We start from the raw sequence: 18582 nt of genomic DNA, 5'->3' as shown, positions 1-18582 counted from the left end.
CTACACCACACTGGCTATCACGCTTCCCATAGGTATTTGGTTGGTCACTCTGAGAACAGGATCCAGCAGGCTCTTCTTACGGTTTTACTTCTAGTTACTGATAACCATGGTGTACTGTATATTTAACAGTGCCTGTGAAAGAACATTTGAACAAGTAGAATTTCCCACCCACTTTACAGGTGCAGCCCTCAGTACACCCCGAAAATGTCTGCTGAGGGTATTATTCTTATTAAATTGCTGATGCATCTTTACAGACTAAATAATCATGATTCAAACAGTTTAGAATTACGGACAGAGCATTTTGTGCCAGCTTATGTTTATGGCTATGCATCAATGTCATCTAAGAACAAAAGGGTTTGCCCACCTGCACTAACTTGTGTATGCCACAGAACAGCTTGAGCAGTAAAGCAGGGCAAGTGGCTTTCTCGAGTGTACAAATGCTGCAGTAGTTTGAGTAATTGCTTTGCTGGATTGAAGCTCATTTGGGGGAAAAGCTGCTAGATCTTATTTCATCTTTGTGATTTAACTCCTGCATCATTGCACGTTTCTTTCCACATGAATTTAATTAGTGTTTCTCTGAATAATGAAAGATTTACAAAGAAATGAACTGTCTCTTGCAAGACATACAAGTTGCCTGTATTTGAAAGCTGCAAGGATTGGGGGGGGGAGGGAATAATTGAAATGGTACACGCAAGGATAACTGAGGTTTTTACTGATTGTACAGGAAAGAGGAAAATTGAAGGGTGTAACACTAGACTTTCAACCTTGAGTAGCAATCTTAATTGTGTAACAGGAAGACCGTCTGCTTTGAGGGGGTTTATGAGGAAAGGAGGGATATAAATGTGTTAAACAGGATCATAGAAAGCTGGGCTGGGTGTTGCCCTGGACTGGATTCCCACATGCCCCTCTCAATCTGCTCTGGCAGATTGGGGGAATCCCAGAACAGATTTGGAAGGGGAGAGGAAGGGGAAGCGCCTGTTGTGCAAGCAGAAATCCTTATACTAATGGGTTGAATTCATTGGCTACAACCCAAAGTCACTGTTACTGTGATTGGAGCCATTTATCACAAAATGGAGGGGACAGTATTAAGATGCTGATTCCTGAACAGGACAATTGAACAGCAGAAGATGGCACATGGGTGTGGGTGTAAAAATAGTTGGGTTCTTCAGCAAGGGGTGTTAATTTTAAAATCATTTACGGAGGTCTATAGCATTTACTCATTTTCAACTAGTAGAAAAATACTATAACGAAAACCAGAGAATGCTGAAATGTTAACAAGTATGGCTTTGAAACTCAAACGCAACTGGACTAATCATAGATCTGCAGATTTTGGATTGGCTGATAACCAGCCATTATTTGTGGTTGCCATTGACCGCCTCCTGTTCTTTGAAACCTTGGGCACAAACAAGAAGACGCAGGGGTGGGGAGCGCTGTTTTACTTCACTGCGGGTGGCGCTGTGGGTTAAACCACAGAGCCTAGGACTTGCCGATCAGAAGGTCGGCGGTTTGAATCCCCGCGACGGGGTGAGCTCCCGTTGCTCGGTCCCTGCTCCTGCCAACCTAGCAGTTTGAAAGTACATCAAAAGTGCAAGTAGATAAATCGGTACTTCTCCAGCGGGAAGGTAAACAGTGTTTCCGTGCGCTGCTCTGGTTCGCCAGAAGCGGCTTAGTCATGCTGGCCACATGACCCGGAAGCTGTACGCCGGCTCCCTCGGCCAATAAAGCGAGATGAGCGCCGCCACCCCAGAGTCGGCCACGACTGGACCTAATGGTCAGGGGTCCCTTTACCTTTACCTTTATGCTGAACACTGAAGAAGGAAAATGCTGCATGAATCCCCCCTCCCGCTATACCTTCCTTTCACTCTGGCATGGTGTGGGTCAAATTAGATATTTGAATGCAGTTGTTCTTTTTAGTTATGTAAACCACAGTCCCATGGGAGTGGGGAAGCAAGTTTAACTGTCCTCCAGCTAGGATTCCAAAAGGGTGGGGTGGGGACTCTGAAGCTTCTGTTTCAGACAAAGAATCTGCTATCATAGAACTTGGGGCAATGGGTTACAGGAGAAGATGAATTGTAACGGCTTTGAATTTGTCTCGGGACTCAAATGTTCAGAGAAGACCTGTAGTACAACTTGGAAAATCTCCGTATGAAGTATTAAAAAAATATACTGAGTTCATGGTGATCTAAAGGCACCGGGTGCAAATTTTCATTCTGTAGACAAGGAAAAAGTGTAGACAAAGTATCTTGCTCGTTGTTTAATATCAAGTCGATAGATCAGGATTTGTCCCCTGGACTGAGATTTTAATGTGATTAGCCAAATAAACCTTGTGTGCTGTATTTTATTTTAATAGTGTACACTGGTAACTTTTTAAAGCCTTTTTATACAGAGCATCACTGGGATCTAGAGCTTCTGTGGACTAGAGATAAGAGGTTCAGTCTTTTATCATGTTTCTGGCTGATAGATTACTTTCTTGCCTTAGTGTGTTCTCATTTTCTTCCTACCCCCTGTTTATGACCTCAGCCTGTATTTATTTTCAAACATCTGTCTCTAGGGGGGAAACTAGGAATAAGGAAGTTCAAGATTGCATGGTGAGCTATTTAAAGAAGATGCCATTTTCTGTTTTCTAGAAGAGGCTGTTCTGTATAAATGAAAGCCGCTTGAGAATTGTGTGGTTTAATCCTACAGTGAAGCCAGGAGTTTAAGTAGCTTGCTTGTTTGATGTTAAAATGGGAAAATAAATGTGGGTAGTAGAGCTCTATGTCTTTGCTTCAAAAATGCTAATTGTGGGATGTATTGCAGGTCAGGAGGAATCAGTTGGTTAAGCCTTTTGTTAAAAAAAAAAAAGAACCAAGGAATACAAAAGAAGAAGAAAAAGTCAGTGCTAAGCATTTCTCCCACAGAAGCGCAAAAATCCTCAACACTTCCCGTTTCTTCTTTTCAAAGTGTATCTTGCTTCATGCATTGAGCACCTCTTAATTCCATACTGGCCTGTACTCAGTGGCATCTTTCCCATTCCTCTGCTCATTACTCCAGCTGCCAAGTGCCCACAGCCTTCATCAGTGTGGTGTAGTGGTTAGAGCGCTGAACCTAGGACCTGGGTAACCAGGGTTCAAATCTTCCCTGAGCCATGAAGCTTTGAGAATGATCTAGGGCCAGTCATAGTCTTGCAGCCTAACCTACCTCATAGGAGTTGTTGTGAGAATAAAGGGCCTGCGGGAGGGGGAGAGACATGCTGAGCTCCTTGGAGGGAAGGTAGGACAGACATATACTGTATTTTTCGCTCTATAAGACGCACCAGACCACAAGACGCACCTAGTTTTTGGAGGAGGAAAACAAGAAGAAAAAAATTCTGAATCTCGGAAGTCAGAACAGCAAGAGGGATCGCTGCGCAGTGAAAGCAGCAATCCCTCTTGCTGTTCTGGCTTCTGGGATAGCTGCACAGCCTGCATTCGCTCCATAAGACACACACACATTCCCCCTTACTTTTTAGAAGGGAAAAAGTGAGTCTTATAGAGCAAAAAATATGGTAATAATAAAGCAAGTCTTCTCTCCCTCAATGGGGACAAAGAGTATTAGAGCTGATGCAGGGAGCCTAAACAAGGATGCACCTTCATACGACAAAAACTATAATGGAGGTGCCAGGTGAATCTCTGTAGGCGCAGAATTGCATAACCTAAGGGCCACCACAGGGATGTGGGTGGTGCTGTGGGTTAAACCAGAGAGCCTAGGACTTGCCGATCAGAAGGTCGGCGGTTGGAATCCCCGCGACGGGGTGAGCTCCCGTTGCTCAGTCCCTGCTCCTGCCAACCTAGCAGTTTGAAAGCACGTCAAAGTGCAAGTAGATCAATAGGTACCACTCCGGCGGGAAGGTAAACGGTGTTTCCGTGCGCTGCTCTGGTTCGCCAGAAGCGGCTTAGTCATGCTGGCCACATGACCCGGACCCCTAATGGTCAGGGGTCCCTATACCTTTACCTTTAAGGGCCACCACAGAGAACACCCTCTCCAGGGCCACTGGCACCATTCCAAGCTTCTAAAGAGATCTGTTGACTTTAAGATCCAAAAGGGTCTGTAGGGAAGTTGACTCTCTTTCAAATATTTGAGACCTTTTAAACATTAATGTGAGCACTTGAATTGGACCCAGACATGAACTTGTAGCCCATGGAACTGTTTTAAAGCAGGTATTATGTGAGTTCTAAAAGGAATCCCAGTCAGTAATCTGGTTGTGGCATTTTGGACCAGCTGAAGTTTCAGAGGTAGTCTTCAAGGGCAACCTCATGTACAGCCCATTGCAATAATCCAGTCTGGACGTTACCTGAACATGGAGTACCAAAGTCTTCTCTGTCAAAAAGGGGACATAGCTGGTGAATCAGCCGTAGCTGGAAAAAGGTACACCTGGCCACTGTGGCTTCCAGTGACAGTGTTGGCTCCAGGAGCACCCACAAGTTACAGACCTGCTCCTTCTCATGCGAAACAGGGTGTCCCCACACCCTCTGGTCTTGAGAACATTAGAGTTAGAAGTATTCCTTTTTCAAGCAAACCAAGAATGATCTATTACTCTCATAGATACAGAAGAAAGCTTGCTTCTCAGCGTGGGTGCAAGGAATTGGAAATCTTTTGTCCCAGTTTTAGATTAACTGCCACTTGCTGTGTCATCCAGATTTGGACAAACTGGTTGCCTTGTGTGCATAGTTCCATGTTAAATAAGAAATGCGGCAAGTGACTGTTGGATCAAAATGTGCATGATTATTCTTTATGAAAATAATAATAATAACTTATCAAATAAGTTCACATCTCATGATTCGGTCTCTTTCCTGTTTTCCTAATCTCACCAGGCTGTAAGGATTTGTCCTCCTGAACAAATTACGTCAATATTTCAGAAGGGTGAAGATCTTCCTAGTCTTATAGAATTCTATGCTTTCTTTAAAAAAAAAGAAAGAAAAGAAAACAATTAAATAGTTTTTCATTGTCAACAGTTGTTCTTTCAATTCTAGACAAAGTTAAAAATGAACATACACACACAGTAATTTTGACTTTCTACTGGCTCTGGGACAATGGCTATTCATAAGCCTATATTTGCGTCTTTGACTTTTGAGATTGCTTGCAGGACTTATAAGAAAACACAGCTATATTGAAAATATATAGCGGGGGGAACCATATTCTTAGTGCCTGTCCAAAATGCTTACAAGTTGGGAATTCTCATAATTTCTTCAAAATTTCAGCCAATATGTATTTATGATATATTACATTTCTACCCCACCTTTTAGACCATCATGGAATCCAGGCTGTTGGCTTCATGGGCCTTCAGACCAGAGCCTACCCAGATGTTCAGAAAGTTGATGCAAGTTTTAATCTGCTTTTGTCTATTGTTGTTTTAACTTTTCGAAAGTCTTAAATTATTGTTGTTAATTTTCTAAGTGATAATTTTATAGTTTCATCTTTATTGTAAATAAACCTCAGTCTAGTGGTGTATACATTTTATGACAATAAACATGTATCTTGGGGCATCCCTGAATCATTTCTGCCCAACAGTGGCTCATTCTGTGAAACAGCTCCTGAAACAATATGTTACAGATTGTAGAAAGGACATAATTGCCTTCTATAATACAAATGGTTAGCTTGCTGGTTTTGACAGCTGTATGTTGTTTAACAGACTCAGCAGAGCTATTGCTTTATAGGGCTACTGTTTAAAATTAAAGTCTTTATTGATGCTGAAAGGGCTACTGTACTTAATTTGGTATGGCTTAACCATGTGTTTGTGTTCATAAAGATCCCCAGATGTCTAGTGCGTGTGCAAGCACAGCACAGCTCCCTTGTTAGGCTTGCAGGAGACAAGATTGCTCTGTCAAGAAAGCCTACATTTTTTTAACCACATGAACCCCAAGGTGCTTTGTGAACAATAAACATTAGGAATAGTTTTGCTTAAAGGAGCTGCTCTTGCTATTTGGTGGTAGAAGAAAAACGTTTCATTCCTGCTCCAGTTCTTCTCTAATTCTCTTCACATTCTCTTCTGGATATGCAGCCTCTTCTGGGGCTGTAATACTTCTCAGAAGTGCCCTGTTTTCTTAAGAAAATGTGTCTCAAGATTACTGACCTTTCAGAAGTGGATCTGAAACCATCTGGGGAATTTTCTTTGCAGGAGGTCTTTGCTAACTCCCTCCTAGAAAGGATGAAAGACTGATTTACATTCTCAAGAGGCCTTGATGACCAGGTTGTTAAACATTTACCCTTCAATTTTGAGAACTGTTGTGCCTTCTTACCTGAAAGCAATTAAATAATACAGCCCCTTGTTGGAGTCACTGAGTCATTCAGAAATCTACCTGTAATTTTGTTGTCGTTACCTTGGTGTACTTTTAATTTCAGCCCCTGTATATCTTTCAGTATTTTTGTTTACTGTTCTTTTTCCTATTTCCTTTTTGATGTTTACAGTAATCCTAAACAGCTGGGAAAACATGACTATTTCCAAATGTTTTCGTTTCCCTGCCATAAATGCTGTTTGTGAATTCTTTTTCTAATGCAAATAACCTCTGTACTTGATCAGGCTTTTACCAATCGGGGAGAGCCCCTGTACCACGAGAAACATGGGCATTCACAGTGGCTGCGTCCTTTAAAAACCTTTAAAGCATCTACCTTGCGTAAGTGACTGGATGTTTTGAACAGAATACAGTCTCTGGTTTTTCTGGATCCCAGAAGCTTACCTTTGGAGAGCCTTTCTTTTCTGAATAGCTTTGCCCCATCTCATTAGGTTTACAGTAGTCAAAACTTAATCAGGTCAGGCTTATTTGAAATGACATTATAAGCTGCGTTGGGAGTATGCAAACCATACCGGTTTGGCGCTCTTCTTAAGCTAGTTAAGAACAGATTTTGAAGAGACAAATAGTAACAGGAGAGAATTACTTTGCTGCTTTTGTATAAATTAATCTCGGATTCTCTGTGGGATCACTCTTCTGCATGCTTCAATCCTCTCAGCGATGAATATGTGGTAGATCAGCAGTCTCGCTCTCCAGACTGGCATTACATTTACTGAACGGTCGTTAAGTGAAGCGGCGCTGCTCTTTCATTTCGTATTTGTGTGGACTGAGATTAGGCTAGCACCATTCCACTTCTTAAATTTCCTGGGGTGTTTTTCCTCTCCAGTTGTAGAAGCGATTCATGAAATGCCTTGTTGTTCTCTGCTCAGTAGTTCTAAATGGGTATCAGTGTTCTCATCCCAGAGTGGGACAGTGGTGGTGTCTGTGGTTCAGAACATGTGATTCAGTCGGTGAACTGGGACTTGTTTTGTGTGCCGAGAGCTTTTATGTGCCTTGAATAAGGAAGGAGACTCTGGGATGGATTTCCCAGAACAGCCAGGAGAGCAAAAATTTTCCATTAGCCTTCAGACGGAGGGCTGCTTCACTGTTTCGTTTTAGCACATTCTTGACGGATCCACTACAGCTAAAATGCCAGAAGTGGAACTGTCTGACGTGTGCCAGTAAATGTACGAAGCAGCTTTGAGCCAGAACATACAATGCCAGTGGGGTGATATTGTTGAGCAAAGTGACGTAAAAGACAACCCCCCCCCCCAAGTCTATAATTGTTTTGCATATGGAGTCGAGAGAGCAAAGACTGACCTGTCAAATATGCCTTGCCAAGTCAAGAAACCTTTATGTAAGTGGCAGTCTTTTGTTGTGCCATCAGATAGCAGGAGCAGGACATAAAAAGCTGCCTTATATACCAAGTTAGATCACTGATCCGTCTAGCCTAGTAATGTCTACTCTGACTGGTAGTGCTCTCCAGGGTTTCAGGTGGGGGTCAAAGTCACCTCCCAGCCTCTCTCCAAAAAGTTTCACCCCAGTTATGCCAGCCATGTGGCTTAACTTTTCCTGCAGACTAACTCCAGAATCTCTAAAGTGAGAGGCAGGGTTCAGGAGCAATTTGAAAAGGAAATGCACAAGAAAACAGGTCACACAGAAGTCAGGACTGTCATCAGCTCTGTTTGAGTTCCTGTATGGAGGAGTGGTCCGTTCTCTGTGAGCTAGCCTAGTGGTCTGATGAGTTTCCAAGGGAGGTTTGATTTCTAAAAGACAATATATTTGTCATTACCATAAAATGAGTTCTCAAACCCAGCTACCCTGCCCTGCAGCTTCCTACTGTCTACTCCTGCCGGTTGTGAGTGTTTGGGAGAAATTAGGGGAGAAGAGTAGGAAAGACAGAGAAATGGAAATAGGAGCAGAAATTGCTGTTTATTTATTCGTCCCATATCTAGAAGGGAAATCAACCCAGTGAATAAGATTCATTGTTGTTGCATTCAGTCCACAGCCAATACGTAGTTGATCATGGTCCTACCCTTCATTTGCATTGCATTCCCTTTGCATTGATATGACCTGGGTAGAAAACTGTGGTGACAGTGTAATTTGCATCATTACTAAATGTGAATTAAGTTACAGAATTCACCACAGTGGACAGTGAGGCAAAGAATGCCATTTTGGGTGGAAGACGCATTGTAGTGGAATGGAAACAGTGCTGCAAGTGGCAAATGCAAGGCAGAATGAAAGGTGATGCCTTCTTATATCGCAAGAGGAGACACCGCCTAACTAATAATAATAATAATAATAATAATAATAATAATAATAATAATAATTTCTTTATATCCCCATCTGGTGGGGTTTCCCCAGCCACTCTTGTTTGTAAAATTGCTGAACCCCACTGCTTGGAGAAATTTAATCCCTTTCAAATCCCCAGATCTAAAGCAAATCCTGGACTCTTTTGTGACCCATTATCAAGTCCGCTTTACTACATTGTAGTTTATAAATAGATCCCTGTGTGCATTTGTAATCTGTTAGCCCAGGGTCGCCAACAATGGAAGAGGAAGCAGGCTGTCCAGCCAGCACTGCCCAGCCTTGATGTGTTCATCAGTCATCGTAAGCTAACACAAAGGGGTCATAGGGATGTGCATGACCCGTGGTTCTTCGGTTGAAAGGGTTCCTTTGTGCTGATCTTGGGAATTTCTTTTTTTGACAGTAATTAAAACAACCACAGACCTCTGCATTTGGGAGCTGGGCTTCCTTTTCCTGCAAACGATTTCCTGCTGGGAAAAGTGATGGTGTAAATTGATAGCTGCAGTTAATGATGGTGCAAATCAGGGCTGGAGGGAAGGATACTGATCAGGTTGCCATTCTCCTTTGTGGCTTGTAATAAGGTATTAATTTCAGTATCACACATAACATTGTGTTCTGAGGCAAGAGCCCCTGTGCATTGTGGTTTGTCAGATGGACCCAGACACAGTGCTTTAAAAAAAAGGTTAATGCCAGCACCAAAGGAACTCTGAAGCCTAGTTTTCAACAGTTGTGCTTCTCCCCTTCTTCTTCTTTGGCGATCACTCGTAGCCGAGTAAGTTTGTCTTCCATAAACACGGTCCGTAACTCTTCCTTATCTGTTGTATCAGGGCCACACAACAGGGAGGAGGAATAGCAGGCCTTGTCTGACCAGTGGCGTAGCGTGGGTTGTCAGCACCCGGGGCAAGGCAAGTAATTTGCACCCCCTAACCCGTGGATTTGTGCCCCCTAACCCTAACCCCCAGATGTTGCGCCCGGTGCGGCCGCCCCCCTGCACCCCCCACGCTACGCCACTGTGTCTGACTGCAGGCTTGCCTCCCAGCCACTCTCCAACAGCAAGCCCTACTGACTGGGGCCCTGATCCTGCCTCTGCACTAAAGGGGAAAGCTCAGAGCGGTGGCAGTCCCTGGTGGTCCTTTACAGCTTCCCTTCCCTCTTCGGACCCATCCAGTCTATCCAAATAGAAGGAACCACCTACAGTGGTATCTCGGGTTAAGTACTTAATTCGTTCCGGAGGGCCATTCTTAACCTGAAGCTGTTCTTAACCTGAAGCACCACTTTAGCTAAAGGGGCCTCCCGCTGCTGCTGCTGCGCTGCTGGAGCACGATTTCTGTTCTCATCCTGAAGCAAAGTTCTTAACCCGAGGGACTATTTCTGGGTTAGCGGAGTCTGTAACCTGAAGCGTATGTAACCCGAGGTACCACTGTACTAACTTTACCCAAGAGGTGTGATGGGAGACTATGGAACAAATCCTTTATTTAGCATCTTGAAGCACTAATGAACACAAAGGCCAAAGACAATTTGGAAATCATATGGTACATTCAGTGCACCCAAATTGGGAAGGTTGACCAGATTTTGGATATAACATACAGCTTAAAGGGAGAGGTTGTGGAAAGAATAAAATTTACAGCTTGTAATGCCTTGAAAGAAAATATGATGAAAATGATGTATAGGTGGTATATTACACCTGTGAAATTACAGTGGTACCTCGGGTTAAGTACTTAATTCGTTCCGGAGGTCTGTTCTTAACCTGAAACTGTTCTTAACCTGAAGCACCACTTTAGCTAATGGGGCCTCCTGCTGCTGCCGTGCCGCAGGAGCACAATTTCTGTTCTCATCCTGAAGCAGAGTTCTTAACCCGAGGTAATATTTCTGGGTTAGCGGAGTCTGTAACCTGAAGCGTATGTAACCCGAGGTACCACCGTACTTATAAAAATATGTTGTTGTTTTAAGCAATAACTACCAGGGTGCCAACTTGAATAAAATATTGAGTGGGGCAGGTGATCCCCACACCACATAATCAATCACATGACGCAGTGCATGCACACCATTTGAATAATAATGTCCATTAACTTGGTGGGGGGCTCAAAAATTTGGGGGGGGGGCAAAGACCCCTCGGCCTCTAGGAGTTGGCTCCTGTGATAACTACCATAAGCATTGCAATGTTGTCATAAGTGACTCTCTTTTGGGGGGTTAAAGTCCCCCTATTGTTTGTCGGGGCCTCTAGAATGTCTCCTTTGTCTCCCATTTGTGCATCTCAGCTGGTCATAATGCTGGTCTTTTACTCAGACCAGCCTCTCATGACTCCTGTTTCCACGAGGATTTTATCTTGAGGGTTCCCTTTTCCTTTCCTTTGGTGGCTAACAACGTGAAAAACTTGATAATGTGTTTCAGGCCCAGCACCGAGATGCTTTCATTGAAGAGCGCTATGGAAAATTCAACATCAGTGATCCGCTGATGGCTCTTCAGAGGGATTTTGAGGCACTGAAGGAAGAGAACCATGGCGATAAGCAGCCCGTTTGTGCCAATCCCTTGTCCATCTTGAAGGTTGTGATGAAACACTGCAAGAATATGCAGGAAAAAATGTTGTCCCAACTCGCAGCTGCAGAGAGCAGGCATCGAAAGGTGGGTTTCATGAGGTGGGAGGGAGGGAAGGGGGAAAAAGAAAGAAAGATCCTGCTTAACAGGTTAACATTACATATTGGACCACTTTTATAATTTGATGTGACATTTTCATTGGTTTGGCACATTTCTGGGTCTCAAATGTTGCTTACGTTCAGTAAAATTACGTTGCAGGGCTAACATTCTCTATATGATGCCTCTAACTAGCACTGTTCAGATAATAAAACACAAATGTACTGTGATTTTTATTACTGGTGCTGCTCTTGGAACCACAGGGAATGTCTCAGAATTGATTAAAGATGATCTAGCTCAGGGGTGGAGAAGCTGAGGCCTCTGGGCCAAAGGCTCCCTCAGCTACACTGACTTGGTTCAGAGCAGGGGAACAACTGACCAACTCTAGCGGTCAAAGCTCTTTCATGCACCATGATTCTCTCGGAATGGGCTGGAAACAATCTCCAGCTCCCAGCTGTTACCAAATGCTGCTCAAATCAGGTTTTAAAGCACTTGAGGTAGAATTGTGTGAGGTGCTACAAGATTCCCCCTTTTCTCTCCCTGGCTTTGTGCTGCTAGTGACTGAAACAGTTGTCTCTCTAAATTAACAGACAACAAAACTATATTTGTGCAAATTTCATTTTTGACCCAGTCAGCATCCAGAAGATTTTCATTCTTCTGAGCGTCTGTTTTTGTCCATCTGTTTAGGTTTTCTTCTGCTGGGCTCAAATTCATATAACTGATTCAGGCTTTCAGAATTGTTCAGCAAATTATTTCAACAAAGCGTCACTATGTGTGTGTCTGTTGCTGTTCTTTGTGCATGTTTTTGTCATTTCTTTCACAAGCCGAAAGAGGACAAACCTTGAAAACTGCCGAAAATGGACGGGGGTGGGTTGATAGTGTAGTTTCTCAGAGCCCTTACACGTAAGTAAAGGTCAGGGGTTCTGCATGCCTTCATTAGAGCTTTCATTTTTGCTTTCGGCAGAAAGGGACCTGGCCTGCACATCTGGATAGACTTGTAATTATTGCTGTCTTTCAAGGTGATGGATGGTGTTCTTTTCTCTTCTGAAAGGTAATCTTGGATCTGGAGGAAGAGAGGCAGAGGCACGCCCAAGATACCGCTGAAGGGGATGACGTCACGTACATGCTGGAAAAGGAGCGAGAGCGGCTCACCCAGCAGGTATGCCCTCTCACTCCTTACTCAGCGTTCAGGGAGGAGTGATTAATCGCTGTTTAACACAGAGAACTTGCTTTGCGTGGGTGAGGAGACCGGCAGCCAGCACCAGTATTTCTGTCTCCGAGAGCTGGATCTCCCCCTGCAAACATGGAAGGAGACTTACTAGAGGGAGAGTTTTTGCTCCGTTGCAGAGGCCAGTCGTTTTGGTCTTTGTAGGAACACATAAAGAAGCAAAGAGATGTAATAATAATAATAATTTACTATTTGTACCCCACCCATCTGGCTCGGTTTCCCCAGCCACTCTGGGCGGCTTCCAACAAATATCAAAAATACATTAAAATATGACACATTAAAAACTTCCCTGAACAGGGCTGCCTTCAGATGTCTTCTGAATGTCAGGTAGTTGTTTATCTCTTTGACATCTGATGGGAGGGCGTTCCACAGGGCGGGTGCCACTACCGAGAAGGCCCTCTGCCTGGTTCCCTATAGCTTTGCTTCTCGCAATTTGGGAACCACCAGAAGGCCCTTGGAGCTGGACCTCAGTGTCCGGGCAGAACGATGGGGGTGGAGATGCTCCTTCAGGTATACTGGGCCGAGGCCGTTTAGGGCTTTAAAGGTCAGCACCAACACTTTGAATTGTGCTTGGAAACGTGCTTGGTCCTTCTTGGTGGTGGCACCCGCCCTGTGGAACGCTCTCCCACCAGATGTCAAACAGATAAATAACTACCAAACTTTTAGAAGACATCTGAAGGCAGCCCTGTTTAAAGAAGCTTTTAATGTTTAATAGGTTATTGTATTTTAGCATTTTGTTGGAAACCGCCCAGAGTGGCTGGGGAAACCCAGCCAGATGGGCGGGGTATAAATAATAAATTATTATTATTATTATTATTATTATTATTATTATTATTATTATTATTATTATTATACTACAGGTGTCTAAATCATCTTCTGTTGATTTAGACACCTGTCGGCCTGGGAGGGCAGAATTTTCACAAGAAAGACCTTTGTTTTTCTTGCACTCGTTCTCCCCTCATAACTGACAAAACTGACATTGAGGGTCTTTCTGTTTGTGGGGAGAGTTTGAGAAGCCAAAGATGGTCCCCTCCTCCCCCTAAGCGTCTTTCTCTTCCCTTCCAGCTGGAATTTGAGAAGTCCCAGGTGAAGAAGTTTGAAAGGGAGCAGAAGAAGCTCTCGAGTCAGCTGGAGGAGGAGCACGCCCACCACAAGCAGCTCTCCTCCATGCTGGTGCTGGAGTGCAAGAAAGCCGCCGCCAAAGCTGCGGAGGAGGGCCAGAAGCTGGGGGAGCTGAGCGGGAAGCTGGAGAAGGAGAGGAGCAAAGTGAGCCAGCTGGAGGAGGAGCTGGCGGCCAAGAAGAAGAGGGGCTTGCAGATGGAGGCCCAAGTCGAGAAGCAGCTCTCCGAGTTTGACATCGAGCGGGAGCAGCTGAGAGCCAAGCTGAACCGGGAGGAGAACCGCACCAAGGCCCTGAAGGAAGAAGTGGAGCAGCTGAAGCAGACCCTCAAGGAGCTGGAGGCTTCCTGCAAAGCCGAGAACCCTCCACCAAGTGTCTCCAAGGTGTCCATTGCGACCGTCACAGAAGACCCATGTCGGTCCGTCGCTTGCCAGACAGAAAGCCCTTTGAAGGAGAGCCAGGGAAGCACCATCAAACTGGCACGTGCCCTGTCCCCTGTCACTGCTACGGCCCCCCACTCTTACGCCAAGGCAAATGGGCACTGTGAGGTTGATGCACTAGCGAGTGTGGAGCCAGCCCAGCCCAGCATGGAGAATCTGGAGAAGAACAAGCCTGCTGGGTCCACTGCCGAGGGTCCCACTGAAAACAGCAGCTCCCCGGTGAGGACAGAGTCTCTTTCCCCATCCATTCCGCCGCTGCCTTCCAGTGGCATCTCCTTGTCTCCGAGCAACACCGCCTCTTCCTCGCTGACATCCTCCCCGTGCTCCTCCCCAGTGATGACTAAGCGCTTGGTTGGAGCCTCGGCCAGCAGCCCCAGCTACCAGTCTTCTTACCAGGTGGGGATCAACCAGCGCTTCCACGCTGCTCGCCACAAATTCCAGTCCCAAGCTGACCAGGACCACCCGTCGAGCGGTCTCCAAAGCCCTCCGTCCAGGGACCTGTCGCCCACCCTCGTTGACAACTCGGCCGCCAAGCAGCTTGCCCGCAACACCGTCACTCAGGTCCTCTCCAGGTTCACCAGCCAGCAGGGTCCTATCAAGCCCGTCTCGCCCAACAGCTCCCCCTTTGGCACAGACTACCGGACCCTGGCCAGCGCCATGAGCCCCAAAAGCGAGTCGAGCCCAGGCAAAGTCTCCAGCCCGCTGAGCCCACTGTCGCCTGGCATTAAATCGCCAACCATACCCAGAGCAGAAAGAGGGAACCCTCCGCCGATTCCTCCAAAGAAACCTGGGCTGGCTCCTTCTCCAGCCATCCACACTCCGCCGACGAAGACCTCCTCTCAGGCACCTTCTCTGGGTTCCCCTGCGGACTTGGCGAGCAGCTGCTCAATCAATGCCGTGGTGGCCAATGGGAAGGAAATTGAGATCTTACTGCCAGCCAACAGCTAGTCTCCAGAACGAGCTGCAATCCGAGCGTTTGCAATTCCTAGAGCTGAAACACTGTCTTAGCCACTCCATGTTATTTATTATTTGGGTAGTAACAAAAATCTGTTTGTATAACACACTTAGTGTCCTTTTCCTTTTATTTTATAGTGTGTAGAAAATAGCACGACTTGTGTACAGACCTTTCTTAAACACTAGAGCCTCAAGGTCTCTCATAGCAGCAGGCACATCAAACAGAGAGAGAAAAAGAGACGGAGAGATGCGGTGAATTCCTGGCGCTGGGAGCGGACCAGCGGACTATGATGACGGAACACTCATTTTTAAATTATGCAGAAAAAACAACAACACTCCATGCAAACTTCCATTCCAGACAGACATTTTCTAAGAAGTGCCTGAGCTTAAGCCTGCAGATATGAATGTGATTCTCTGCAAATCCCAGAAGGGATCGTCCAACTGCAGAAAGCAGTTTCCTCTCTGAATCATGAATGTTGAAATCAACACTGTTCTTAATCCTTTCCAGTTCGCAGTACACTACAGAAGAAGGGGAATGTTCCAAAGGTGACCGCTAGAGTCGGTCAGTTGTTTCCCTGCTATGAACCAAGTCAGTCCATGTAGCTGCTGTGTCAGGAGCACTTTGGCCCCTGTTGCTGAGCTTTAGGCAACCCAGGCCTTTCTGACGACATAACCTTTCTTTAAAAACACTTTGGGAGCTTTAAACAATCAGGGTGCCAGTTTGTTTGGGTTTTCTTTTTTCCCAGTCAAGTATCCATTCCTTGCATTTTTCTCTTACGCAGAGAGATAAAATAGGCGAGATTAAATCTTGAAAGCTAGCTTTTAATATTCTTCACATAGTCTACTGTTGTATGTGTGTGTGTGTGTAGAACTTCTGAGAGCGGGATCTTGTTATTTGATAAAGATCTTTAACGTTACTTGAAATGAGAAATGGTTAGTCAATTCTATACAGGTTTTTGCATTGGAAGGATAGGGATCCATACTAGACGATCCAAAGCAATAACTTAAAACGTGCTCATGCCGCAGTAATCCTGTATGTCGAGCTGACATCGGTCTTGCTGCCTAAGGGGCGCTTGCTGAGAGAAGGCAGCCCAGCCTCCCTGGCAGCGCTGTGGAAACCAAATCATTATTATTATGTTTCACGTAGAGATGCATATATATGTGGGAAAAAGAAAGAGGAGTCTTCAGGTTGTGGACATAGCTCATTTAATCTTGGTTTGATGATATCATTGAAATTCTTCATATCTCAAAAAAGAATGAGGAACTACACTTACGGGGTGAAATCCAACGCCGCTTGCACGCTGGGATGTGACCTTTCTCTCTTCCCTCCATCCCCAGAATTTCTCCCAAACTCTCCAGGTTTTGAGAGTGCATGGAGGGCAGTGGGGTGGGGTAAGGAGAAGAGTGAAGTGTGTCCCACTTAAACAGCGGCGGCGTTGGATTCAACCCACGAGGAAGCTGTTCTTAAGCTTTATATCCCCTACGTCTGAGAACTTTTCCCCTAGTAAAGATGGTTAGTGACATGGGGCAGATACAGGACTGAAGAAGTCTTCATTCTAATGAAGAAGCTCCCTGTGCTGTACATGTCTTACGCCTCTGATCCTCGCAAGCCATGTGTCTGGCAGAAATGGTGCCAGGCTGCTTGGCCCTGAGATATTGCAGGAGTGTGTGGTCAAGCTTCCGAATACACTGACCTTAACACATTTTGCCATTTCCCCCAGAATCAATCTGCACAAATAAACATTTTTAAATTGTAATATAATGTTGCTGTTTTTACATGAGGACCAGCAGGTGTCATATTGCGAGATGCGTGTGGCTCTCCTCTTTCTGCTCCTTACAGCCTCCGCCTTGGACACGCTCCCCACCTGACCAGGGGGAGCTTTGCAGGTGCAGATCCTGCCCCATTTGTACCTTCTGTCGGCAGGAAGAGAAAAGCACTTTCCAAAGGGGCGTTTCTGTGTGTTTGGAGGGGAGCGACAGTTACTGTTTTCTTTGACAGCCATCTCACACTTAAATGTTCACTCTCCAATCTTTGGGGCGAGAGTAACAGCATGGGGTGTGCTGAAGACCTGCAGTTCTGGCCCTGCCCAACCCTGCGTCTAGCCCCCACGGCCCTCCGTCAGTTTCCTCTTGAGGGAATGCAGCCCTTGGCAGGGGGGAGAAGGTTGTCCTATTCCTTCACTGGACCAAAGCTCTTGAATACTTTTTATAAAAAAAAAATATTGGTGCTGCTTCAAAATGCCACTCTCTGGTCTTGCAAGTTGGTCTATTGCTCTGTTGGAAGCATTTTGGCCAATTGACTGTTATTTCTGAGGGCAGGCTCTCAGGCATATGAGGACACAGGAGTCCTGCCACATGATCATATCCATCTTAAATTTTGATCCATGTGCCGCAATTCCCATTTTTCTGGCCAATTGTAATTGCCGGTTTCTTGCAGGCTGATAGGAAACCAATCTGACAAGCACACAGAACAGCTCGCTTGTTCTTTTCCGGGTGTCTGGATGTGGGCTGTGCAGCTGAAAATGGGGTGAATGGTTTCTTTCCAGCGTCTCTTCTAATCTTAAAACAGGAGGGTTTTGTAGCAGCCCTTTAAATATTCCCTTGTGTTTACACTAACTTGTATCCTTTCTTTACGATATGATAGAGATTTATATACAATAATTTTATTAGGACATGCACTGAGTACTGTATTCAACAATGGATTATAGGAAGGGAGAATGCAAGAGGAAAGATGTATTTTTGCTAGTAGCCTATCTTCTGAGATTAAACAAAGCACAACTATTAAAATGGTTCCAGCTAATCCAGTGAGACTTCTAGGGTTAGTCTTTTAAGTTCTCTATAGACTTGTGTGTATGGGAATATAATGTTTAATCTTCTCTGAATCGTGTGTTGCTAGAGAGGTTTGTCACTGGCTAATGGGAATTTAATGAAGTTCAGACTGCATAATCTAGTATTAATTGTCATTAACATCTGTATATTTGTAAAGTCAAATGTCTGAAGCAGAAGTCTTTTTACCATTTTTATAGCTGGCAGCATTAAACCTTAAACGTTCATACTATCAATAAAGGTTTTTATTTTTATGATGTGAATATTGTACAAGAACGTGTTTTGAAGGTACGCCGTGCAGCTTGTATCTTTGGATGTTTTCGCTGAACATTCATGAAGCTTTGGGGCACTTCAGCCTTTATTCTTCAACTTATTCTTCCAGCCACCTTTGAATTCCCAGCCCTTCATTTCTAAAGCATCTCCCGATTACCTTGCATCATGGCCAAAGTGGACCAGTGCCCTTCCTAGACTGGGGAAATACTTATTCACTGGGGGGTGGTTAAACTACAGAGCCCAGGACTTGCCGATCAGAAGGTTGGCGGTTCGAATCCCCGCGACGGGTTGAGCTCCCGTTGCTTGGTCTCAGCTCCTGCCAACCTAGCAGTTTGAAAGCACGTCAAAGTGCAAGTAGATAAATAGGTATCTTCCGGAGGGAAGGTAAACGGTGTTTCCATGCGCTGCTCTGGTGCGCCAGAAGCGGCTTAGTCATGCTGGCCACATGACCTGGAAGCTGTATGCCAGCTCCCTCGGCCAGTGAAGCGAGATGAGAGCCACAAACCCAGAGTCGGT

At 45.1% G+C, this 18582-nt stretch overlaps 1 protein-coding gene across 3 annotated transcripts in view; it reads left to right on the top strand.

Annotated features, from left to right (window-relative positions):
* Window positions 1-18056, top strand: part of LOC309374038 (CTTNBP2 N-terminal-like protein) — a 34049-nt gene extending 15993 nt beyond the window's left edge. For all 3 annotated transcript variants that reach the window (XM_081918823.1, XM_081918824.1, XM_081918822.1), the window contains exons 3-5: window positions 10986-11216; window positions 12277-12384; window positions 13519-18056. In XM_081918823.1, the coding sequence (XP_081774949.1) occupies window positions 10986-11216; window positions 12277-12384; window positions 13519-14961 (1782 nt within the window). In that variant the 3' untranslated portion in view covers window positions 14962-18056. The remainder of the gene's footprint in view (window positions 1-10985; window positions 11217-12276; window positions 12385-13518) is intronic.
* The last annotated feature ends 526 nt before the right edge of the window (window positions 18057-18582 follow it).

Source organism: Podarcis melisellensis (genome assembly GCF_964234715.1).
Source record: "Podarcis melisellensis genome assembly, chromosome: 7".
In the NCBI taxonomy this organism is placed as follows: domain Eukaryota; kingdom Metazoa; phylum Chordata; class Lepidosauria; order Squamata; family Lacertidae; genus Podarcis; species Podarcis melisellensis.
Note: the sequence above shows the minus strand (reverse complement) of the source record. Positions and strands in the feature narration are given on the sequence as shown.